The 27,086-nt window shown below is 41.5% G+C and overlaps 1 protein-coding gene across 5 annotated transcripts in view; it reads right to left on the bottom strand.

The window, feature by feature from the left end:
• The window catches only part of CAPN6 (calpain 6), an 81,035-nt gene that overhangs the window by 26,152 nt on the left and 27,797 nt on the right, over positions 1-27,086 (bottom strand). For all 5 annotated transcript variants that reach the window (XR_008749654.1, XR_008749655.1, XM_027787926.2 and 2 more), the window contains exons 4-12: positions 14,549-14,680; positions 13,881-14,089; positions 13,310-13,502; positions 9,389-9,582; positions 7,611-7,688; positions 6,233-6,428; positions 2,985-3,107; positions 1,139-1,341; positions 358-479 (exon numbers count right to left, since the gene is read on the bottom strand). Coding sequence is in view for 3 of the 5 variants with exons in the window: in XM_027787926.2 (XP_027643727.1) it covers positions 358-479; positions 1,139-1,341; positions 2,985-3,107; positions 6,233-6,428; positions 7,611-7,688; positions 9,389-9,582; positions 13,310-13,502; positions 13,881-14,089; positions 14,549-14,680 (1,450 nt within the window). In the remaining 2 variants the exon portion in view is untranslated. The remainder of the gene's footprint in view (positions 1-357; positions 480-1,138; positions 1,342-2,984; positions 3,108-6,232; positions 6,429-7,610; positions 7,689-9,388; positions 9,583-13,309; positions 13,503-13,880; positions 14,090-14,548; positions 14,681-27,086) is intronic.

The following is a 27,086-nucleotide window of genomic DNA, read 5'->3' as shown; positions in this document are numbered from 1 at the left end:
TCGCTGAGGTAAGTGTAATACACTACATGAGTCTGTGCAAATCAGCTCTCTTTCTCTCTGGATATTTTCCATTTAGAAAACACATAACCCTGAAAGGTTAATTTCTTGCTAATCCCCACAAAAAGCTTCTCAGGAGGGTCTGGCTACTATTGCCCTTCTCGGCCAGCATAGATGACACATAAATCTTGCCATTTTGCATCATCTTATTCATCTGATCTCTCCTTTTCAGCAGATTTTATGAGCTGCAAAAATCTTCAGTTTGTTTGGATAATTTCTGACTGCTTACATATCAACGCAGATCATCTTTAGAGGACTGAAGAAGCCCCTTCCACTCTTCCAGGCTCGCTTTACACTTACCGCCCGATCTGTCTTGCTTCTGTAAACCCTCTGCAGAGTGAATTTTGATTTGGGTGACTCTGCGTGGATAGCCGCAAAGAAGACTCCAACATGTCATTTTAGGCTTATCTGCCTTCAGCTCCCTGGAAAATCATGGGAAAAGCAACTGAAGAAACAAATGTCAAGCAATCAATGGTTGTGGAAATACAGCATTTTCAGAACATGAGATTTGTACTCTCCCTCATCTACCATTTTGGAACTTTGTGGCACAGAAATGACAGACTTAAGAAATAAAAGCAAAGCAAAGCAAATTTGGGTAATCTTTCACATGGCTGCAAAAGTGGTGGGAAAAAAAATGTGAATCATGGAAAACAGTATCAAAGCAAGAAAAAAGTTCAGTGGGCCTGATTTCACAAAATAGTACTTCTGCACTTGCAGCCAACCACTGGTTTCAAAGGAGATGGTCAAACAAAGAAACAATGACAGCTGCAACTGCGAGCACCAGTGCTCAGTGTTCCACAACCTAGAAGTGGAGGCAATTACAAAAGCCAAACTAAAAGGTCAAAAGACCCAAACTGAATTGTCCACTAGATTCCTAAGTGAAAATATCCTGACCATGCACAAACCCCAGTAAGCCATCTGGAGGTTCTTGGAGGTTACCCTGACCATCTCAAGGGCCTGGTTCTGGAGCAATATGAGCTCGTGAGTCAGGGATACTTGAGGGCAACCAGGCAACCATTTCCAAGGAGGTGCAGCCAATGTGGACAAGGAAAGATCTCATGTAGCTGTGAGTGCAGCTTACCTGAGTTTTGATGGCACATCTGTGAAGAGCCTGAGGATGAACTTGGTAACAATGCCAGGATGATACGTAGTTGGGATAAGGATATAGCGGCCTTGCTTAAGGATCCTCTTCAAGAATACAGTGCGTGTGTTGATGTAGAGAGATGTGGCCACTCTCTCCTGCACAGTGAGCTGGTGTAGTCTGTAGCTTCTGTTATCCTCCACCTACAGCCACGGAGCAGTATAGAGATTAAAGCAAGGAGGGATATCAGAGCTAACAGGCAGGATTTTCCCTGCATATTCTCAGCTTTCACAGGCAGAAAAGAAAATGTGCAATAAAAGGCAAATGGTTTTTCACCCACTGAAGCTGTGGCAGAGATAGTCCTAATGGGCAACCCAGTGCCCCAAGTGCTAGCCCACACAGGCTTCCAAGCAGTGCTGTTCTGCATCAGTACAAACACGTATACCCCTGAGTGGAGGTGAAAGTCTGGGAGCAGCACAGACGTGTATCCACTAACAGCGACATAACGTGACTGCACAGTCTGGAATACTTTCAGAGAAGCACGCGCAGTCCAGGGACTCCACCCGCTGAGCTATACTGCCACCTTAGATGAGAATGAGATTCATATGCTTTCTTTCTCTAGCATGTAGAGAGCGCGTTCCGGTCTTACATAGCAGGCTCTCAATCCAGATGCACACAGCTGTATTTGCATTGCCCTTTCCTGAATACAAAACCCACAGAATAACCATTTATGTCTTGTTCTAAGCCTTGAAGCTGTGCATAACTATTCACATCCTTTTCAGGGAACTGGTATTTGCCACAGCACAGTTAAAATATAAAACTATTTCTTAAGTAGTTCCTGGGAGCAAAGACAGCCCTATGTTTTTTTCTGGTAGTTCTCTTTTGTCTTCAGATAATTTAGGCCATGGTCTTCCAAAGGCCTTTAGTCCTGATATGAGCCTGGTGGGCTAGACCACTTTTGAAACAGAAAAATTATTGAACAGAAACAGATAAAGCATTGATACTTTTCTGAAGGTGTGATTTTCTTTTCCAAGCCCTGGTAAATTATGTTACTTTCTGTAACTACATCTTTCAATATATGTGGTTAACAGGTGATTGTCAAATAAAGATATGTGACAAAGATGTCAGCAGCTCTGACTGTAAGTAAGTAAAAAACTTACTATTTTTTAGGGTGGGACCACAGACTCAGTGTAGTCCCACTAGCTATAGCAACAGATGATAAAATCATCCTGATCCTCAGTGAAGAAGTAGATGCATAGCAGTTTCTCTTGCTTTCCTCCTCCTTTCAGTTTGTGTGTTTTCATTTTTATCAATTTTCCCTAGGAGTGCAATTAAATTACTGATTGGGATCCCTTTGGTTCCTTTTTGAATTTTCTCTCATTTACTCCAGCCTCCAAAAACATTCTTGACCCTTTTTTCTAAGTGGCAAAGGAAAAACTGCAGACTTTTCAAACCCATTCACTTGGCTGTATTTGCTGATGAAATGGAGGCAGGAGCCTCCAGTGAGGAGAAAAAAATCTCTCCATGTTTCAAGCATTAATACTTTTTTTACTTTCTCTTCAAAGCTTGGGGTAGGAAAAGCACTTAAAATTCTTTTGCAATAGGGAAAAATTACTTATGTTCCTTTTGTTCGAAACAGTTTGAATTGAACTAAATTCAATCGAGTTCAACTAGTCTGTCTAATGCTAGCTGTGGTGACTGTGTGCAGTACACACGCAAAGCCCATGTTGAGAGAAGAGCCAGGCCCCACCACGTTAATCATACCTCGATCTGCCCAGATCTCACTGCCAGCACGCAGCAGGACTGCTGCACAAACTCTGCACCAGGAGTGCAGATGGCTGCCTACCTTTAATATTTCAAAGCCAATTGGGATGCTATCTCCTTTCCCTTCTTTCTTGTATTTGCGACGATCCTCCTGTTGTAACGAGACCAACACTTTGTCCTCAGTCTTCTTAACATCAAAGACATACTAGTAGAAGAGAGAAGAGGGTAAGTGGTTAGAAATCCCTTAGGATATTGAGGATAGAGCCATCACCAAGGAAATACATGCATGCATACAAAGGAGGCAAAAGAAAATACATTTGGGGGTGGGAGGAGGAGAGCTATCCACCTAACAGATATTCACAGCTGAAAATTAATGCTAATAATAAGGATCTTTAAACCTTATTTTCTTTTTCAGGTAATTCATACAAAGACAGCGTGAGACAGTAGTACGAAATAACTGCTGAGACAGCAGAAGAGAACATCTCCTCTGAAAGCAAAAGACAAAAATAAAGTTTTATTTAGGTAAATATAAATTAGGAGTGAGATAAAAAAGGTGGACAGACAAGATGGGATCTTGATAATTTCTGATACTTCTTTTGACTTGAATATCTAAACAGGGCCTGTACATTTCAAACATCTTTATATAAGACCTGCAAATGAAGGAATCTTCCAAATCTTAGTTAAAAAACCCCCAAACCCTACAACTTTTTTCTGCATCTACAATTTCTATTTAATATAAGAGTGACAGGACCACTAATTTTGGACTTCCTCAGTTTTCCTGAAAGTCTTAGGAATACCCAGTCAAAGGGGCGGAGAAGGACACATGCATTTTTAACATGCAAACCTTTTACCCAAACTGTTCAAAGTAAACTTGAATCAACTTGGGTTTAAGACCAATCAAAGGAATCTATTTCAAGCTTAGGCAGCAGTTCCCGCCTCAATAAATCAAACTTGAATTGCTTACATTATTAAGTATCAGTACCAGACCAGCTAAGTATGTACCCTTTCAGTAGACAAAAAAGGCCAGATAGGTGTTTCTTTGTACGACAAAGAATTAAACGCTCAAATTTGTTTACTATTAGAGTCCTTTAAGTTTTGCTTCTTTCATGCATACAGAGGGCAAATCTGAGTCATCAGAACCAGTGCAGGGGAAGAGGGTGTTATTTATACCAAGTTTAGACAGATGCTGTATTCTTCCATCCTCAAACACCTTTGTGAAGCAAACAAATAAAAGCATAAAACTGCAGCGGTGCACAGCTGGGTACCATGTGCACGTTCTGATTTAAGCTGAAATTCTCTGACAGCATGGAGAGGAATATCATCATTGGTTCAATTTGCCCCTCCCTTTTTCCTCCAAGAGCTGCTAAAAAGCAAATCCTCATTAAGCTTTGCTCTAGGTAGATACTGAGATTGCCTTGGTTACTGTGGTGGAACGATCCCCTGTAATGACTTCACATCCCTCTGTGGTTAGAGCTGTGCAGAATAAGGCACCATCCCATTTCTCATCCCTGACCCTGGGCTGTCTCAGGCAGTGTCACACCCACATGGAAGAAACACCAACCTCTAGCAGAGTTGGCTGAAGCACAGCAGTATTGGAAAGAAAATCAATACCTTCCCAAGCCTCTGGGCTTCATTAGTTGTTCACAGTATTTACAGTCCAAATTAGCCTCCTACAGAACTACTGCTTGGTAGGCTGGGCTGGCTCGTTTTTGGCAGAAATTCTATGCTGCTTTGTACTCTTATTTGTGTGCTATATCAACATTGCAGCAGAGAAAGCACAGGACCCTGCAGAGAGTCCTAGGGATTGTAAAAAGCCTCTGCAAAAAGAATCTAAAAAGCAAGATATAAACATGCAGCAACACCTAGTAAGGCACATTTTAATTCTTGTCCCTGTTGAACCATACGCAGTGTTACCTTGTCAGATAGCCTAGAGTGTTCCACGGCAAATAGAAGCGTGGAAAGGGACCTGTGAGAGTGTGAGATAGCTCTCTTGGACTGATGAGAGGTGTGCAACTGTGAGGATCTTTAATCAGATGACATTTCAGATGTCCTAACGGGTAACAATCTGAAAATCAGCAGGTGGCTATAGGAATACATTTTACTTGGCTTAAATTCCCTTATCTAAAGGGACTGGAAGTGTCACAATCCCTCTCTGTACAGATAAACTTCACAGGAGGCCTCAGTGCAGGCATTTCACTCAGGGACAACAGGCAGAGGTTATCTCTAGATTACAGCAGTATGTGCTACAGTAATTTATGACAGCCCTAAGATAACATAAATGTGTTCCAGCACTGCTATTAAGAGCCTTTTAATCAACTACCCTACAGATAACACTGGAATAAAAAGAACTTCCATTGCATCAGACATTGCATTCAACTGTAATGTGTATGTTTTGTTCTCTGTGGCAGCTCAACACTTACATACGAGACCCAGACAAGTGCTTGGAATATATCCAGAATCATACAGGGGAATATCAGAATAAAATCACCCTCTGGAAATGAGGCACTGACAGAAGACAGAGAGTGAGGAACTGCTTGTTGCACTTCTCCCATATCCTGCTATCAAAATTGAGGGATGCAGATGGAAATCTCCCATACAAGTGCAGAGAAGCAGACACAGGAACATCTTTCATTAATCTAAAGTATGTGGTGAATTATGAAAGAACAGAAAGGTCAATTTTCAAAGTAATAACTAAAGCAGTAAATGCCCAGATCTCATTGACAGTAATGGAAGTTTTATGTCTGAATTTGCGCACACCGGGATGAAAACGTACAACACTGAGACAGGCAGGAAGGTGAGAAATGGAGTAAGAATGGGTGAACAGATAAACTGAATAGCTTGAAAGTTATCGAGTTGGATGAGGCAAGGAAAATTCTGTAACACTGGTGAGAGAGCAAGCTTGGGGAAGAGACTAGATACTTTCAGAATCTTAGACTAATGCAAAGGGATACTAACTAAATACAGTGGACCAAATCCTCAGGCTGTTTAAGGGTGTTGAGTGAACGGAGTTCTGTCATTAGAAAACCAGACTTGCTGCCCTTCTACCACTGGGAAACTGAAAGAAGTCCAGGCAGAACTTCACTAATCCTGGTGTGTCTGACTCACCAGCCCCAAACATGATCAGTCCTAGACAAATATCTGAACTCTTCTGAGAGATTTCACAGACATCACCGAAACATGCAGCGAATCAGCATACTCCCAGAGGACAGACCACCAGCAATGAGATTTCTGACAAGTTCTCACTGCCAACTCCTAAACAGGGTGGATACTTCAGAAAGCCTAGCTAAAGTGGATACACTTCAACACCTCACAAAATGCAGGGATTCCCACCTGGGGATTCTGAAGGAAGGTCTCTCTGTTATCAAAGCATCCACCAGAGCGATTTAGCAGGGGCTCTGAATTCCTTGCCCAAGCCCCATGCATCATTTTCTTCTCCCAGGTCTTGTGGAGACTGAAGTAGGAGGTATTCACAATCCGGCAGATGTCCACATCAGTGAAATTCTTACACCAGTCCTCAAATGTCATCCTGTTCCATGGAACACCAGGAAAAGTAATGGTTTATTTTAAAATAAGTATCCTATGCAATAGTATATTTATAAAATAAAAATACCTATGCAAAGAGCCAAAACAACACACAAAATCTTCCAGTAATTTAAGAGAAGGCTCTTGCTCAACTGTCCAGCGGACAAACTGATTCACTGGAAAGCTCTACATGTGGAAATACCTGGAAGCCACAATCACACTATGACTAAAGGACAGGTTGCATCTACCAAGCTGGATCTGATGACATACATTTTGCACAGGCACAAGATATATCCTGCAACCAAATCACTATCCACTCCTCATTATCATGGTCCTTGTTGTTACATCTGTCCCTAAGCATGACTCAAACCTCTCTACTCTGAACATAGATTTCATTTAGCACCATCTGAGTGCCATAACCTGGGCCTGCTAAAGCGACAGACTGGATTGCAGAGCAGTTAAAACACATTAATCTCTAACAGCTTGGTATCTCTGAACTACCATCATGTCCTGGCTTATTAATGGCCCACAACCAAGCCCCACAGCTGGCTTCCAGTTGCCAGTTCTGACAAAGCCAAGCAAACAGAAGGCTTTTCATGCTAAGCCCTACCAGCACACTTGATTCAATACGGATGATCTACTGAAGAAGTTGCCTTGGTGTATCTAAGCTTTAAGTAGAATCAAAATCATTAGAGTTCTAGAGAATCTGTAGAGAACTAATGTTTCTTGTGCCCATGGTGGAAAGCACTGAAAAATATCAAAATTCTTTGGCTGCAACTGTATTTACAGATACCTCAGCCATGGTTGACCTAGAAATGCTACAGACAGGCACAGTAGTCAGTAAACAGGATTGACAGTGTGTTCAATATTTGGCATTCTGTGATGTAAACCAGCACATGTGTTGTCTTGGATTCTGAGTGAATTTCCTAAATATAGATAATAGGGTTTGAGGATATTTGAAACTTATATTTACTAAGAGCTACTAATGTTGTTCTACTAGTTTTTAATCCATTTTTTCTGTTTTTCTCTGTCATCCCTTGGGAGTTTAAAAGAAACAGACCTTGTGCCAGGACTGCATAATCTTATCCATTTGGGGAGTTGTTTTCAAAGTTGTTAAATGGCAGAATTCGTGGCAATTACTCAGTGTAGCTAGTATCTCCAAACCCTTCACGTGGTTCCCACTTACCAGAACTCTCCATCATTTTCGAGAGTGAGTCCCAAGCTCTTACGTTCTGAATTGCTGACTTTCTTCCACTCCTCAGAACTAAAAGGGGGTGGGGAAACAAGAAAGATGATTAATAACTATAATTAAATACTCTCCCCTTGGAAAAAAAAACTTGCGAGCAAAATTCTCCCATGGTCCCTTGTTATAAAGGTAACACTGGAGTACTGAAAGGATAGATGATATTCAGGAAGAAATTGTGGGGCTTACAGGAGGAGTTTTAAAACATAATTGATTTGAAAGCTACTAAAAAAGAGAGATGAATGGGCAATTGGCACAACTAGAGCAGAACCTTATTGATTTCCTTTGTCACACCCTCCCTTAAACAGCTGGTTTGGAAGGTCATATGAGATTGACTCCATTCCCTGAAGGCCCTTCAAAAGAAACCTGGTTTTCCTCCTCAGGAGCTTTATTGAACACTTCACTTAGACCAGAGTATTCTGTCTTTCAATCTCTTTAAATAAAACAGGCCTGAGGTCTGAGATTTCCCTAGAGAGCCTTTGAGCAGAAACTGTTGCAGCAGGAGCCTAGTGTCCAGTTTCCACAGTAACACTACATCGCATAGACACTTCATGGCCTGCATTAGCATATAACTTACCTGCTCCGTGCCCTGCATTGCTCCCTGGAGGCACCTGCCTCTTTCCACTGACTGCAGGGGAGCACAGTGTTCTAAATGCAAGCAGGCTGATGCTTAAAGCAGACAACATGATAGAAGACAGCATAAGCCCCTTCCCTAATGTGTTACATTAGATAGAGCCACAATTCCTTTCCAAAAGTACTTAAGAGGACAAAGTTGAAGGCGGTTGGCAGGAAGGAAGAGAGGTTGCTTGCCATAACAGACAATCTCTTAACCTATTTGGAAATTCTCAATTTAATTCTGTTAGGCCAAAACCCATGGGCCAACCTCAGAGCCCTCAGTGCTTCTACCGGAATGAGTGGCAGCTGTGCCATGACAAGAACTAGTGGAGAACCACAAACAGCTGAAGTTAAACAAGACACAGTAGCTCTTCTGCACTTTCTTCATAGTCTACCTGGTCCAAGCCCTTTGAAACCAATACATTTTTGCAAGCTAAAGTATGGAAGATAAGAACTTAATATGCTGCTGTTAAGAACACTGCATTACTAAACGGTAACGGTGGCTGGTAAGCAGTGTTGAACTGTAACATCCTAGTTAAACATTTTCCATGTGCAAATTGCCAGTGATGGAATGCAAATGCATCCCCTCCAGCAATCATTTCTCTCTCTGTAGAGGTGCCTGTTAAGCTCATGGCCCACATTAAAATTCATTAGAAAATAATTCAAGAAATCATGAATGTGGCAATTTCACAGCATTTTTCACTGGTCACTTGAATTATCTAAGAATAAAAGACATACTATCCCCAGCAGCTAGGAATTACAGATGAGAAACTGAGTCACAAGCAAACTCAGTGGTGAAGCTGGGAACAAACCTCATGTTCTTGACTCATCACCTTAATTGTAGGCTATTTTCCTACTTTCCAGTGTGCCAGAACAATGACGTACACAGTAGACTAAGGCCCAGGAAGCCATAACCTCCTGGCTCCTCCAGGATGTGCTCATTTGCTCAGAGAATGCTGTACTTGGGAAGAAATGGCACAACAGTTCAGCCACCTCCGAGTATTGCAGACTGATGTTGTGTGTCAACAGTGTTTAACCATGCATCTAATGTCCAGTGGCCCTAATTACGGTTTCATTCCTTTCAACACTGGATTTACAGCACTTACTTGTCACTCCAGGCACCGTTCCACTCCCTTTTTCCCCAGGGATTTCTCAACCTGATCATGAACAGCTTTTCTGCCTTAAAAGAGAATATGAGCCTTTCTCCAAGGCGCAGCTTCCGAACTGCAGTCACTGAGTAGGCATGGCCGATGACAAGACCCATCTCTGTCTCCACTTCACTGGGACCTCCAGAGGAAACCTTTAGCACCAAGAATGACATTTGGAAAAAAAAAAAAAAAAGAAAAAAAGAAAAAGTTGCATTATTGAGGGACCTGACAGCTACATGTTCATACATTCCCTTTCCAAGTGGTTTGACTATACAGGAAAACTACTGGGACTCAAAACCAGTAGCTCACTAGTCTGGTCTTTTGCATGACAGTGCCAGACGAGTCCTAGCAGACAGAAGTCCAGAACATAGCAGAATACTGCCTGCTACAGACAGTCCGTCTCCTCCTGGCCTCAGAGACTTAAAGACTGGGCTGATGGACAACCTTCCAAAATCTTGTCACCTTCACAAAATGGTTCTTCTGAATATTGAGGGTCTTCTGGATATTGATGACTGTGCTTAGACATAGCATTCTCTGGTGGTGTCCTCAACTGGACACTTTGTAGGGCCTAAGGATTTAGCCAGTGAGTCCCATACCTGTTTCTGTATTGGGGTAAATTTGATACCCAGGAAGAAGTACTTGCAGTGGGTAAAAATAGAGGGCACAGGCAGGAAAACTTCCTAGCCATTTGTCAAACCTGTCCTGTACCTCGCTCATGACCTGGCAGGCCTCTCTTACATGGCAAGTGGCAGATCTGTTGGCTTTTTTAGGAACTGGGTTTGCTTGTCGTAAACTTTACACAAGAAGCCTAGTTTCCAGCAGTGATCAGACAGCAAACTGTCCTGCTGGATGACCCAGGCCTGATCAGATGCTGATCTAAAAATATATAAAAATTGTCAAGCTCCGAAAAAGACCACCATTTCATTTACTTAATCCAGATCAAAATCTCCTAAGTACATCTAAAACCAGAAAAGCAGTATCATATAAAGATGCTGGAGTTGCTTTGAACGACTGGCCCTTTACAAGGCCAGTACAATGCTACTTCTGAGCAACACATACCAGGCAGGACAGTGGGAAAAGTAAAGCTGTGCCATTGGTACAACCCTTCTACTGAGCCAGAAACAATCAAAATGCTCATACCTCTGGATTCCTCACACCTCACCAGAGCCAGCACCGGCGTCTTTGCACTGAGCCATATTCAGAATCTCACCTATATTGGCCTATAACCCATTCGGCCTTAAGACACTCACTCCCTTGGACAGCAAGGAAGGAAGATATGACTCAGGGCATATCCTCGCATGTAAACTTGTAATAATCTACTTAAGAGCTCAATGATCAAGTGAGCCTTTGCTCCGGTGGAGAGAGATGGACTTACTAGAGTTACAAAATGCACACAGCACTTTCTCAGATATTTTTACCCATTTCAAAATTTCTCTGGTCTAGACAGACAGGTCTTCTCCTAAGGCAAATGTTGCACTAATACAACAGTGTTCAGTCCCCAAAGATAAGAAATAAGAAAAAAAAATGAAAAAAAAAAAAGGAAAATATTAATATGTATCAAATTGGAACTGACAGATGGTCTGGCAACTATGAGACTCACCAAGACCTCTTTGCCTTTCACTGACAACGGCTCCTAAAGAATCAGCTCACGTGTTACACCAAGACTGACTGACATCTCCAATGGGTTTGGGCTTTCTCCAATGAAACACTTTCCCTTGCATTTTTCACAACTAAAAAGCAAACAAGAGACCTTGACAGCACCAAGTCTGTAACCTCTCCTGCTGCCTTTATTAACCCCCAGGCTTTTCTTACTGCTAGGATGCCTTTCCCACCTCGTTCTGAAGGTATTTATTTACTTATTTATTTATTTTAGATACTTAAACATGTACTGTCTGTTCAAATTCCTAAATGGTGAAGCTCAGGACTATTTTTTAATCTAAGGAAAATGATGAAGTGTTTGTAAGTCAGCAATGAAGCCACTTGAGTATTAAACACTCTGTATCTAGCAAGCTTTGTTCTAGGTATAATACATCTATCAAAAAGCAGTAAATGCAGACAAGTCAAGCCAAACCAATAGGAACAGCTTCTGTGTAAACAATGTTTAGAAGCATCTGCGTTTGACTGGCAGAAATACGTGCCAGGAAGAAGTGAAAGTGTTACAACTGTCTCATTAATTGCTTTTTAAAATATAACTCCCTGTACTTCGCCTATCTCCTCACCAGATCCACGTCAAGAAACTGAACTGTCTTAGCCTTTGGGAGCAACTTATCACCCCAGAAACAATGTTTACAACAACAATACACACCAGGAAGTCTGGTCTGCCAGTCTGGTCTGAACAAATCAGATGGAATTATTTCTAAATAAAAATTCAGAGCTTTTGAAAAAGGTAAAACAAACACCGAAGACCTAGAAGAATTTGTTTGAGCCACTGCCTGACGTTGCTGGGAGTGACAGTTCAAGACTTCTGTTCTATCCCAGCTGAGTTCTAAGGTTCAAATTCATCTCTCAGAAGGTACCACATGCTCCTCTTCAGTACCATGGCACCGGTACAGGGCAGTACATGGCATGGGGCCAGCTAAACAGATAGTGTTCTCAGGCATCTCCAAACACGGCTGATTTTCTGTTCCAGGTAACTCTGCAACTACCATGACACTTGCAAGAATTTCTGCATGAACAAAAACGTGGGGGCCCACCAGTTCACCATGGATTTAGCACTTACACTACAGCTATGAAGTAGTTAAGTGCTACGGTAATATGATCTTTGTTTCACAGACAGGGTAATTAAAGCAAAGTGCTTAAGTGATTTAACTAAATCCAGGTAAGATTAGCCTTAGCTAAGGCCTTAAATTGGAAGCAGAGGGCATGGGAATAAGATGCTGAAGTGCACCTAGATGACAATCCTGCAACTTCTAGAGAACAATCCCTTTCCTGCAGGCTGCACTTTAAAAATCATTTAAAAGCAATCTCCTAGGAAATATTCAGGTGCAATGGCAGTTTGTTAGCCCTCCACGTGCAGTAACAGCTTCAGACAAGGTGAGAATTTCAGTGCTACCCAGTCATGGCCTGACATCGCAGACTGACAGGAGGCGAGTTAAGCCTGGCTGTCACTGGTTTCCCTCCTTCTGCGAGGGGCTGTGCAAGGTCTTGTTTGCCTGTGGTTTGTGAAGCTGCAGCTCATCTGCCTTCTAGCACCTTGAATGGAGAGAGGTAAAGCTTCCACAGAAGGCAATCCTGCATCATCCTTGGGGAAGCCATCCCCTCTCTAATACTAAGGGAACTTCAGGGTCATGGCCTCCTCAAGTAGGCACCTGAGCTAGCTGTCTCACATCAGCCAGCATAGGCAAGTTTTGCTGGCTAGTTCTAATGGGGAGTCTTATTGACAAGCAGTAATACCCGAATAACCAATGAGCTCAGCCTTGCAGCTCAGCTCCACTCCAGTGTCACACTGAGGAGATGACTCCATCACCACAACCAAAGTCAGGAAGTCTCAGCAGCCCAGTGCCAGCAGAACTGTTTTCTGTAAACAGACTTCCCTAAGAAATAAAGAAACTGAACGCTGCCATCTGGTCTGTAAATTAGGGCATTATAGGTGGATTAACCTCGGGTCAATACACAACTATGACCATTCAGAAAGAATAGCGTTTCAGATCCAAAGTTAAGTGGCAGCACGAATGGCCTTGCGGTTTTGTGATTGTATTTAGTGGCTCATGGAATGCTGTACTTGGCTGACAACACCGCCAGCTTGCTAGCTTTTTCCATATGAAGCTTTTCCAAAGCATACAAATAAAGGACATACTCAATATACTTATACTAATAATGGTATTTTTTCCAGATTTTTTTTCATTGAAATTAACTTAAAATCCAGCTCTCTATACATACCGCAATATAACAGCTGATCAACCCGCCTCTTTTATGCACTTTCAGCAAGTCTTCAAACAGCTTCATTTGCTCAGAAATAATCTCACCGTATTTGCCCTGTACCAAATCAATAGATTCTGCCACGGCTCCAGTGAAATCCACAATTGCATCTGCAGCACTGCCTCCATCTAGGGCTTCATAAGATCCAGCCAGCCTGGAGGAAACACAGAACATTCTCAGTTATCAAGTGGCTGTTAGAAGTGCTCTAATTTGGCGTGAACGTAGACAATATATTTGTGTCTCACCAAGGAAAAACCAAAACAGGACAAAACAGAACAGCAGATTGCAAATAAACCTTTGCTGGGTTTCTAGGAAAGGAATGTAATAATCCTTAAGGATTTGGCCTGCTGAAGTAGAGTACATTGCACTCATTCCCCTCCTCTGTGCAGATTTAAAGGAGTTTTCAATCTTTTTTAGGTTCTCTACTAGTAGCAAATCTAAAATCTATGGAAAGTAAGATAGAGTTGAAAGACAAACAAACGGATAGAAGGGACAGCGCTGAGGACTAAAAGGACAATGAACTAGCTCATACTTTGCATAAGCTTTTTCCAGTAACGCACACCAGAATTCATTTTTTACGTTGGAATGGCAGTAGATCAACTTCCCGTCCACTGTTGGCAGCAGATCGTCAATGACCACCTCTGTCCATTCTCCAAAGCACCAGAAACGGAAACGGAAAATCCCAGCATACTTCTCTGGGTTTTTAGGGTCCCATTCTTGTTCGTTAAAGTCTGGAATCACCTGAGAAACCACGGAAGGGAAAGTTCACCAAATGCAGTGTGTTAAGATTCTTTCAGAGGGCAGACTGCCCTGGAGCATGCACCATGCTGGTATTCAGCTTTATGAGCAGTTGACATTACACAGATGAAGCAGTGGAAAAAAATTTGGTGAATTTGGTACAAAGCCAAACATAGTCCCACTTCAAAAAATCTTTTAGGAAAGTAAAATTCAAGTTGACCTGCAGAGAAAGACAAATGGAACCTATTGTACTCTCTGGCTTTGTTATATCTCTTTGGTGCTTAATGGGACTGTGGAGTGGGGAGATCTCATAAGATGAAAAATAAACTTCCAAAGAAAGGGAAAATTTGAATCCACAAAAATTCACCACTCATGAGAGGTACATTAATCCTAGAGGGAAAACCACTGGCAGGGAAACAACCAAGGTTTATTAGCTTTATTTCCTGCACCAAACACACCTACCCGCTGCCAGAGGGTCTTCCTCAGAGCCAAGCAGGAGCATGCAGCCACAAACCAGCAGTTCCCCAGGGTGCCTTGGTGTAAGTCGTGGGAGCTGATTCCATTCACAAACAGGCGGGGGTCTTCACAGAGGTCCTAACAAAGCAAACCAGAGATTACTGAGGACTCCACTCCAGAAATGATCACAGCATCTTCCCAGCTATTCCTCTACACACTTTTTCTGCATCACATTGCCACTGAAGCACAGAATTTCTGTACCAGGAAGTTAAGAAATCTGGTGGCACCAAGTATATTTGAAAGTCAGGGTATACAGGATTATTTACGTTCTTGCACCCTCAGGATCTGCTGTTTTTTTGCCAGAGTTCCTAGTCCTGCCCTTAGCTGAAGGTGATCTTTGAGGACTGGAATGAATTCAGCATTTAGAAGACTTATTTGGCATTGCAGCAGCTAATGCACAGAAGGTAAGTGAAAGGAGAAGGGAAGAAGCATTAGAGGGAAATTTTTTGACAAAAAAAAAAACCAACCTGTGAAGAAAAGCAGCTAGAAATGATGCTACTGACACCAGAACTCTAAGCTCCTCTTCTTTCATTGCCACTCCCTTGGCTGACATACTCAAAACCCCCCTCCACCAACAGCACGAGTTACTGCAACGGCCCCTGCCACCCAGCACCAAAGGCAGAGAACACACACCTGTGAAATATACCTCTTCTTCTCCGGGTCTCATCTTTCTCATTTATCTGGCTCTTATTAGAGCCACTCATTCCTCCTCTCCCATTGCTTTCCTGGCTCCATCTCTATTTACACGCAGATTCTCACCAGAGCACAGCTGGGCTCTTCCTGTGATGCCTCCACTCCTCACTAGCTTGCCTCTTGCTGTGCCTTTATAGCCTGTGGATCAAGGCACTAAAAGAAGCACCTCTAAGTATCATTGAACATGGGAAAGCCACAGGGGTACATCTTGCAGCAGTATTGTGTTTGTTACCAAGAAATCCTAGGCAGAGGGTTTCTGCTGAAAGGATATGTTTGTGGCCTCACAGTCCCAGAGAGAACCTCCCAAGCAACGCTTCAGAAAACAGGCACTCTGACAACCCATAGCTGATATGGAATCTACTGGTTTCAACCCAGTGATTACTCATGACACTCTTGTGTGAATCATCACTTTTCCTGACTGGTTAAGAGGATGGAAGAGCAGACAGTGGTAAGAAATTCTGCTCTTTCGCAGTATAAGAGTAACCGTAAATTTCAGCACTGTGGGATGGAAATGATCTTATATCCAGGCATTAGAAACGCAGAATAACTAACTCACTCTCACCTCAAAATGGCAGGAGACATCAAATTTACTGCAGTTTTTCCAGTTATCAGCAGCAGAAAAAGGAGCTGTGCTCCTCCCCTCATGGATTCTCAGTGCCCTTTGATAATTATAGATGATGATCCCAGAATACCAAGATTGCAATCCAAGGCTGGCTCCACACCACAGGCATGTCAAAACCCCTCAGTCTTTCTTTTGATGGGACTGTGACAAATCAGTGCCAGCTGAACTTTTCAGAGAAAAGAACCACTTCAGTGCTGAGCTGAAAGCCTGTTTTCCTGGGCTGGTTTAGCAGATGGCAGCCTGAAGTCAGCTCATGGTGTGTAATACATGGAGCTGCTCCTGTTTTCCTTAAGAAAATGATATTTTTGGCATGAAGCTTTTCTCATTAAATAACAATTGGTAGAAATTTAAAATGCCTCTTGGGAAACAAGTAACTGATCATTGTATGGCACTGTTCTTTAGTCAGTATTTCTTCCATGTATCTTCACTTAGAGAAATTTCAAAGCTTATTAACAGATCTTAGTAAAATTCTGAATAATGAAATGGTGCCTACGAGGAAAACTGGCCATGTATAAGGCACTCATCTGCATCATGGACAGATTCATTCAATATGCCTGGGTGCTCTGGTATGGAACAGCAGCGGGAACAGGCTAGCACTTCAGCTGCTGTAAATCAACCCAGTCGCCTGTTGCAGGGGTTACCATCAGCTGACTACTTGGCCTTCATGGTGATAGCACACATTCCAAACCCAGCCTGGGTAGACTCAAGTTTCATATCCCATTTCCATGCATCTCTGGCAGTAATAATTTCTAGTTTGTTTTTCTCTTCAAAACGTTATTTTGTTAGCATAATAAACAAGGGATAAATGGAGCCTTCAGGGTTAAAATTGCCCAAACTTTTATGTCATTAGAGAAAGCCAAAACTTTCACTGGATTTGAAAGAAATTAAGCACTACTGTCTATTACAAATATCTTCTCTTATTTCATTTGCTTTGCTAAAAATAACCACGTTAAATTGTCATTTTTTAATTGAAGTGTGTCTTGCATCTCACACAGCCCCCAGATTAAAAACAGAGCAGCATATGTTAACTGCCAAAACTTCTGGATGAGATTAGCATTTGCTGACCACTGGGGTCCAAAACAAACATGGAACAACAGAACTTAGAAACAGCACCTCCCTGTTTCCCCCATAGTCACTAAATTATCCAGGATTCGGCCAGATAAACACCCTCTTATTAAACTGCCTAGGAGCCCTGGACTTCTGAGACTAAAGAACAGGGTAAGAAAATGACATTAGCTGTTACTCTTGTCATTAACCAAAGCCATTATAACACCTCTATGATGACTGTCACTGTGTGGCTCGGATGAGATGCACAATAATACCCAGGTGCAAGCTATAGCTAATTTCAGCTCTGCTCTCTTCTGGGCTTTTTGCTTTTCACCACTTACACAGTATAGCTAATTCAATCTCAAAAGCTTCCTTACAATTTGCTATCTAAGCCACAATTCTCCCAACACGGTTAGAAACACGACATTTAAATATGTTATTCTGCAGTCCTTATGAGGATCTTTAAGCATTTTTGGTTGCCTCAAGCATGTTAAAAAAAAAAAAGGGAGGGAAAAAAAAATCAACTTTCCAATAATGGTCCCAGCAGTGATAATTTAGCATAATTGAGGACCAAGCCAACTACCATCAGAGGAATTACAAGGAAGAGAGACTGACATGAAATGTGGCCCAGGCAGTTCAGGAGACCTGATGCCTCTCCGTTGCAACCTAAACACTTGGGTTCTGAGTTCCACTAGAATTACCTCCTTTGCCAACATACTGGTTTAATGCCAGCCCCTTTTCTGAGGACCAGCCTGCATCATCTGTGCTGTAAAAATGAGAAATATCTTCACATTTCCAATAAAAAGTTTAAAGGAGGTTACTGGGTCTTGCTATACCTTAATACTATACATTAATGTATAATAGCCACTATTTCTGATACAACACTGCTAATAAAAGCAGTTGTCATATTATTTATGCCCACAGGGAGCATTCCACCATCCAAGATGCAGAGCCCTCCCCAGTTCTCCCCTTACGCATGTGCATAATAAAATAAACACCATCTGCAGAACTATAATTAGGCTGCACAGTCTGAAAGCAAAGTAAGAGGTTGCAGGGGCTCATAGTTCTGCTGAAAACCCTGATGCTCTTATTTTCGTACCAGACTTTCATTTGCATGATGGAAGTCTATTTGTGCCATCTCCTATCCTTGCTGCACTGCGTAGGCTTGAAATATCTGACATTTAGTGTTACTCAGCCACTGATGCTGTGAGAAATAAAGTGGCTCACAACCCCTTTTTCTGATTTTAATTGGTTCATCTCTTTGTAACAGAGCATGTAAATGAACTGGTTAATGAGCAGACTGGGAGAACACTGAGCAGCCTGAGATGAGAAACTCGGTTAGCGTGGGATCGCAGGAAAAAACAGTGGGAGAGACCTTGACAGGTTAGTCAGTCCCAACACTCGCCTAGAGTCCAAATTGGCTTCCCCTCACCTACTTGTGACTGCAGCTTCTCTAACCTGCATAAAGTCCACATGCTTCCTCCACTGGTCACTAAAGAAATACACTGGAGCTGCTCTGCTAGCCCAAGACTTCTGTGAATGGAGACAACAGCCAGTTAACTTTCCTTTCTACAGCAACCCCTCATATAATCTTCAAACCTCTAACAAGTCTCTCTTCTCTAGTCTTAATAACTGGTTCTTCATGTTTTGTATCACTGGTGAAGTGTGGTGCCCAAATCCAGACACTGCTCAAAATCAGGCTCTAGCGGTGCTGAGCAGAGCCTGATGCTCTTGCTTACTGTAGCAGGGATGCCATTTTTCGGTCTTTTTCACTTGAACTTCACATATTTAACTTGTGTTCAGCCTGGGATCCACTGTCTAATCCTATTCTATGGACTTGCTGCCTAGTCACATTCTTCTTCCCTAACCAAGCCACAAAATCACTTAATACCAAAGCACTGCACTTGGCTGCATTGAGGAAGTAATGCTGAATTCCATCCTATTTATTCCACACTATTTTCCCAAGACATCAAGGTAAGTTTGATTTCTCAACTCTGCCAACTGGCTTGCAATCCTATCCCAGTCTGTGTCCTACAGCATTCCTGTACATGCCTCTAGCCCCTCATCCAAGCAGTAATGAAAATACTGAAGAATAACATGTCAGTTTGAGAGTGCTCCAGGTCATTTATTTCATCAGCTATGCATCCCCATTACATAAGTTTGAATTCATCAAAATTTTCATACTTTGGAGAGACTTATCAGATATTGCCAGTCTTGTGGAAGTCAAACTATATGAGATCTACTGCTCCTCTTTTAGTCACAAGATCTGTCCCACTGTCCCCTACGCTGGAAGGAAATCAATCCGGTACATATTAACGTATCTGACACAACACATTTTTTGTAATACAATTTATACCATCAGACTAACAGTCATCTGCTTAAGTCTGACAAATTTCAGTCAGCAATTTCACTGAGATACAGAAATGTCTGGACTGTAGTACAAATGTGAGAGATGGCAACTTAACTTTTATTTGCTACAGGAAATTTCAAAACAATGCAAACCATGGGAGATAACAGCCACCCATTTCACTGGAGCTATGAAATGATTTGCATGTTGCACTCTCATGATCATAAAGAGAGCGAGAGAGCGAGAAGAAAGGATGTGGGTTTATTTGAGACCAGAAGCACCACAGAAAATTACAGGCAATAACTGATAAACTATATGCATTAATTTCAGGTTGCTGTGGCTACTTTGGATCTTAGAGTAATTCAGCTGAAGGAAAAAGTTCCCCTTAGCTCTGAAGATGCATCGCTTGGCATAAGTAACACCAATATCCATAAACTAAACACTATGCAATATTGGTTATAAATAGGGAGAAAGACATTCAAAGGGTTAATTAGTTAGTTGCATGTCTTCACAGACATTAACTGAAGCTGCACTGTAAAACATTATGAAAGATTTCTAATGTTGAGAAAAGGGAAAGATTACTGTTTAATGGATTAGGGTCTGTCAGCTGGCTCAGATGGAAAAACAGAGACTCAGGGAAAGGGAAGAAGAAAAAAAAGCAATACTGATGTTTGCAACTAAGATTTTTCAAAGGGATTCAGTAGTATTTAGAGATTACTTTCTCCACTACCCTTTAAAGAACCTAGCCCTGACATAAAAAATAATCTACCTTTGCTTGCACACAAGACCTACAGAGACAGGCACTTACTTTGATTCTATCAGAGTGATCTACTTAAAGCCCAGTACATCATTCCCTTCAATTTTTTTAAAGCAGTTTTAATTAGTCAGAGCTGAGAATTCTTCCCGGTTTCTTCTCTTCTCCTGTCCTTACATCACACAGAGTCAGATCCTGTAAAGAGTGAGGACAGTGTAGGGAAGCAAGGAGAAAGGCAATTCTTTCTGAATATGGACGCAAAAATTCAGCTTTGGCTACAACTAACTATGAACCAACCTCATCTAAAGCAAGGTAGCAAAGATAGCACTTATTTTGAGGTTGTGTAGCTGGAGAGGTAGAAGAGATTGTCTATCCTACAATAAATCCCAGCTGTGCTGGCATGTTTATAGAAACCCTCTCCAGATCAGGCTGTTTGCCAAGGCAATTACAGTTAGCCCTAAAAAGAAAAATGAGTCCAACTGTGCTAGATACTTCAACGCATACAAAAAGCCTTTCACAGTCTTGTTATGCCTATGTTCACTATGGAGTGAAAAAAGACAAGTCTTAAGCTACAGTCGTGCCCTGTGATATAGCTCTAACCCCTCAGAGGACAGTTCTTGGAGAAACCTCCATCAAAAGAAACCCAGGGTCAGGTATGATCCGGACTGAAACAGCCCTGGCTGAGATCAGGAACTGGCTTTATCATCAGTGCTGTTACACCACGTAAATCAACAAAAGGAAGATTTACCCCTCAAGTTTCTGTCTGTACACCCTGAGCTCAAGCTGTGTAATTCCTTTGTAAACTTCATGCCCACTGACCAGCGACATCAGTTTCTGAGGGCAAGATAACGCACAATACTGCTTACAACAGAAACCCAACTTACGTATACAAGGGGAAGAGTATGCCAGTTTGCTCCAGCCTGGAGTAAAAGAAAACTCAGTTATTTGGGGATTGAGAAATGCTTCTTCCCCCTCCTTCCTCTCCAATAAATCCTGTTACAAAACTAAATGCATGACAGACATTTTTGTAGTGTTCTTTTTTTCCATTTTCAGTTAGGAGCTAGTGGTGACTAATACTCAGTGAAGGCCATGGGTTTCAGCCTTGCCCTGCCTATGGGACGTGTGTTTTGGGAGGATCTGAATCGGTGTTTTGGAAGAAAAAATATCCCAAACATTGGGCAACATGGTGTGTATCTTGGCTGCCTCTAGATTTCACCTGACCCTTGGAGCGCTAGAGCTGCTCTCATCCAGAATGCTGACAGTTGCTGGAATGGGTACAAATGATGTGCCGTAGGGCTGACCTTTTCCTGAACCTCAGTAACAAAGTGTTTACTAAAGTTTTTAGAGTCCTATGCCACTTCATCCCAGAAATCACTCAAGACTATGATGAGAGATGGTCTGTTCTCCCAGGGCCCTCTTAGAAGTATATCATACCGTCTCTTGCTGCACTATCTTAGTTTGTGGTATTTTAGATCAATGTTCCACAGAACTGCATCACGTTCATAACACTTTGTTTTTAGAGAAAAGCTGCCTTGACGATAACATTTTTTCCTCACTGAACTTACCGGCCAACAGCCTTTGTCTCCTGTGTTCTTCCCCTAGTACTCGTTATCTTCTCCAAATCAGTGCTACAATCTGTGTTACTCTTCCTCACCAGCAGCAATCACATGCCATTCTTGGGACTGGATTCACTTCAGGATACAGTCACGTTCTCTCAGGTAGGTGTCTGAACTCCCTCTTCACCAGTACACAAGTTCTTTCAAAGGGCAATTTACAGTCACTACCTTGCCACCTCTCTCATAGTCTGACAACACTAGAGAGAGGCCTATCTTTCTATTGATCATATCAACCAAGCTAATAGTTCAGAACTGGCACGTATCTTTTAAACAGTTGCTACACAAAATGTTTTCCTTTGTGTCTTTGATGAGAATCTCATCAAATAATACCAGTAATCAAAATCACAAAAGCAGGCTCCTAGTTATAGGAAACGCATCCAAAGAAGCACAGGTTAAAACCTAGGAACTATTTTAGAAGTTATTTTAACTGAGATTCTTAAAAATTTTAACTGGTGATCTGAAGTTAAAATCTCCCAAAGATTACTGTTGGTTTAGTGAGCATACACTGAGCAGCCCGAGACCACTTTAGTCGATTAATGCTGCTGCCTTTCCTGGAATATCTTGTTTCCTCCCCATCTCACTCATTGTGATTCCAACCTCTACGGAACTTCATTCTCTGTTATTCCAAAGCTACTGCAAGTATGACATAAGTTGGGGAGAAAAATTTAATCAAAGCTTCATTTTAATCGGCTGAAAATTTATGTATTTAAATTTCTTCAAAGAAGTATTTGTTTTTCATCAGCAAGGACACCATTTTTGGCCCACTAACCCAATGTTAAAATGCTTTTACAAGAATTCATCGTGATTTTGAGATAGTGATGCTCCATGAAAAAAAGGGTAAATAGAGTAGATGTATTAACTGAGGCTGGACAATATTCACACTTACTGCTGTGAACATAGACATCAAAAAAGAGCTTTTGTTGGATGAGCTGCCTACCAGCAGGAATAAGAACATTACAAATCTGTTTCTTAGTAACTAATAAAATCAGTCATAAATCAAAATCATTATTACAGATTAGAATGTGTACAACAGCAAGGGGATACACAGCATATGGGGAAGGGCCCCAGACAATTCAGACTTAGTGCACTGAGCTGTGCAGTCAGCCTGCATGTGTGCCACAACCGCTTATTTGGGAGCGCTACTTAGCAAGCTGTGACTGCTCCAAACGGGCTGCCAGCAGTCCAGGGATCTCAGACCAATCGGCCTTTTTTCTCCAGTGGAAAGGAAAGAAATTGAGGGCATTTTCAAGGAAAACTGAATGTACAGTTCTTTTGAGGAACAGGTGGTATAAGCCAGCCTAACTATTTCTTCAAAGAGTAACCTACCAACGCCGTGGAAATGTCTCTGCATTAAATGCAAGTAGCAGACGGATGGCCAAGTTTGAAGACAGTCAATTTAAAGCGACTCCCTAACATCACTTCCAGGCACACACTAATACAGCTGAGGTCAGACACGGGCTATAAGCCCACTCACAGCTCATCAGACTAAAGGGCCACCCACCATTTAACTATGTTTTCTTACTGCTTCCTCAAAACATGTTTTTCAATCAAGTTCTTGGACTGTTTTCCTAAGATGGGAAATAAAAACAATAAGAAGAGGAGGCTGGAAAACATCACCCAATTTTTCACAGCAGTGAAATATTCAGCACTGGACCAGCGCGAAATAAACAATTCCCAGGTTTGTACGCCTGACTGTTCATCTCCGTCCGGGGAGGCAGCTATTTCCTTTGCCTGATAATAAGTATCATTTTGGGTCAGTGGCCACGACCTTTCTTGGCTTGTCCTGTCTGACTTTATGCTGTGTCTCAAGGGGTTGGTAACTGATGTAGACTGAATTCTTCATCCCTGCTTTTTAGGAGGAAGGGAATACACTGTTTATGAAAGAGTAAGGCATATTGCCGCAAAGTCATCCTTGGTTTTGTTCTGGGTGGTTTTGTTTTGTTATTACATTGGGCATTGTAACAAAGGGAAAACCAAAGTCAGGTCATCTAAGAAACAACGTCTACAGTGAAAATTCAGATTAAGCTGGAGGTAATTTGTTTTACTTGAAAGGAGATATTTCTTCCTCATCCAATGGCAATACACAGACTTTAAAGGTTAAAAAGCTTTTAAGTTTGTTGCTGTGGGTTTTTTTAAAAAGTTTAAACCACAAAATTAAAGAACATAAACCTCTCTAGCAACAAGTTCCTCCTTTCCCCATCCCTTTTAAATTAGGGTTTAGTTTCAGCCTAGATTCCGGTATCTACTAATTGTGCATTTATCTCAGACACTTTCTTGAAGATACAAATCCTCTTCTCCCAGTCACCTCATCTTTGTCAGACAGCATCTTGAGGCATTCTCCCCCACTTATTTGTTTAAAGAAAAAAAAAAAAAAAAGAAAAAAAAAGAAAAAAAAAGTAATACCTGGGATAACAGTGCATGCCGTAGCCATTGTAACCTCTCAGATACACTTTTGAAATTGTGATAAATGCTACACCATTCTGAACTAGATATTTGCTTCATAACATAAAAAGAGGAACTATACACTTGTACAAAAAAATCCTGATCATAAGGTACAAGCTTCTTAAACTATTAATGACTTGAAAAATAAAAAAATTTGAATTTTGAAATTTTTTTTTTTAAAACAGAAATTTTGGTACTAGCCAGCATAACTCGGATTTTCTGAGCCTACGTAAGTCAGAGTCAATGGAGTCTCTCAGTTCCAACAGGACATAGATCAGACTCTTAAATTCTAGTCTGAACATCCGTTCTGTCAAAGATCGCCCTAAGATCATGTAAAACAGAGGGTATTTGCCTCTTAGTAACACAGAGGTATGCCCAATACCTTGCAGAGAACCACAGTGCTTTCACACCATCCAAACTGTATCAGAGCACTTGTCTACAAAGCTCTAGAATAAAAGCCATCCATCAGGCTGCTCCTCGAGCCTCTGGTATAGCCCTCCATTCATTGTCCAGACTGGGAGTCGGCTGTGGCACCAGCGTCTAGTGCTGCCTAGGTGCCAGCAAACATCAGGGCAGCAAAGTATTACGAAGTGAGGATAAACACCAGCACCCATCAGAGTGGTCACAGAGGTCATCAATGTTGCGAATTGCAGCTAAAGAGAGTACAGAAAATGATGCTAAGGAATGAAAAAAAAAAAAAGACCAGTGGAGAGAGAGAACCAAATATACCAAATATAACCAAAAATAAGTGATGTGTGTTTGACACTCTGAACAACCAACAACCTTTTCCATTTTCAGGAATCTCACTGCTTGCCTAAGAGTTCAAATTCTGAGCTATAAACAATATTGCACCAAAAATGACACAGCAGCATTCATTTTACTTCTGAATACTAAAAGCATTTTTATGACACTGCCAAATCAGTGGATCATCCCTCATAAATTCACAGAAACTACCAGAAAGAATTTTATTTACACATCATGAAAATGAACAGCAGCTCCTATTTCTAAAACATCTTTTAAAACCTTATCGTGGAAAGATGTTCATTTAACAATGAAGTTATCAGCACATGAGATAAGTTTCTTCAGTGTGGAGTGATGAAATGGAAAAACTCAGAACAGTGATTTCCAAAGTAAGATACTTCAGCAAAGTCACAGTTCTCATCCCTACCAGGCAATCAAGCACATGCTTTCCCTTCCACGTAGGTTAGCTTTTATTTTGCTTAGGATAGGTCACTGTTAGACGACCAAAACAAATAAAATATTTTTGGGTAAGACCCTTTCCTTCTAATTATGTCAAAACTTCAGGAAGTTTTTGAAACTGAAGGAATCATATTAGGTGCTTAAAGGGTAAATTTTTAAGGGTAATTGCGTGGCTAATATGCCATGTCTGAAGCTGATGATGCCAAATGAGGGCCAGTATTGCCACTATAGTCATAAAATCACTTTAATTCACACTTTAACCAGGCACACTCCTTTCTAGTTCTGCCTCTTTCATTAAGTTCTCACATTTGCTGTTCTTCCCCACATTCTATTATCAACTCAACACATTTCAGAAGGAATCAATACGAAAACTACTTCCATATCTCACATATCTGTTTAGGAAGCTTGCTTGCTGGTATCTCCCCCACTTGTTGGCACTCTGGTATCTACTAAAGGACAAACCTTTTCCCAGGTTGTCCTACTCCTACTCAACTGCCTGCTTTCGTGGCACCTGTAGTTTCACCAAAACATCTACCCATTTACCAGACTGGGTTGAAAAGGGTCTATAGTAAAGCATTGTGAGGGCCAAGACAAGACACAGGCTTGGAGGCAATATAACTGTAGTTGTGCTTCCTCTGCTGGGAAAAAGAAAGGCCAAAAGGAAAAAAGAGCCCAATGGCAAGTTGCTAACTGCTCAGTGTTCTCCATCAACACTAGTCAGTCCTGCACATCACAGAGCATCCCCTAAATATAACTGAAATTACTTGGCTACTTAACATCAAGGCTGGAGACACCCTTTCCTCCCACCTCATTCAGTCTAGGAGGTACTGCTCCTACTTTGATGTCAAATGCAAGCAACTCCAACCTCACAATCGCTGTCAAGGTTTTCCCTCTGATGACACAAGACTTTCTCCTGTTCAACCCAAAACAAAGACTAGAAAAAATTTGGTCAGACTGACACATTGACAACAGCCTTTGACTCCTTGGGAGGAGTCAGCCTGTCAGGGTACAGTCAGAACGTTTACTTGGTCATGATTTTATCCCAGTGGAAACACAGTTTCATCTCTGTGTTTAAATTGTTTAGACACTCAAGAGACGTCTTGCTTGGAAAGACACAATGAGAAACTTCTTTTCTTATTTATATCATGCTGTTTCTTTACATAGTAGTTTCACTGCATTTATCCAGCTTATTTTTTTTTTTCCCAACATGATATAGACATACTGATTTGAATTCACTACTTCATTTCAAATTCCTTTGTTAAACACTAACATTACATCTGCCTGACACGAGCCTAAGACAAAGATGTTATTCAACCATCAGCAAACAGAGAAAGCCAATATAGCAAACAGAAGACCCAGAATCATTTTATCACAAAATCCACTGCTAACAGACCTGCATCTTCATCAGTTCAAATAAAGTTAGTACAAAGATCAGGGTATATATCAGAACAGATGGTAGTTCATTAAGGATCACATGGGTTTCCTTATCTTTAAGGAGAAGATCATATACATACATAAGGAAAAACAGTCTCTGCAGAACTGCCTGTTTAGAAAATCATCAAGTTAGCAGGAACTGAACAAAGGTCAGTGATGGCCAACAGATGAGTCAGTGCCACCAATGAGAAATTACCCTCCTGATCTACCAGTTTAGAAATCCTGGCAATCCCAGTAAGCATCCACTCATCTTTTGCAACGACTGCTGCCAGCCACAGGAACATTCACAGCGGCCAGACTCACAACACTTTTCCAGAGAGTACAAGCTG

Source organism: Falco peregrinus, chromosome 13, assembly GCF_023634155.1.
Source record: "Falco peregrinus isolate bFalPer1 chromosome 13, bFalPer1.pri, whole genome shotgun sequence".
NCBI lineage: Eukaryota > Metazoa > Chordata > Aves > Falconiformes > Falconidae > Falco > Falco peregrinus.
Note: the sequence above shows the minus strand (reverse complement) of the source record. Positions and strands in the feature narration are given on the sequence as shown.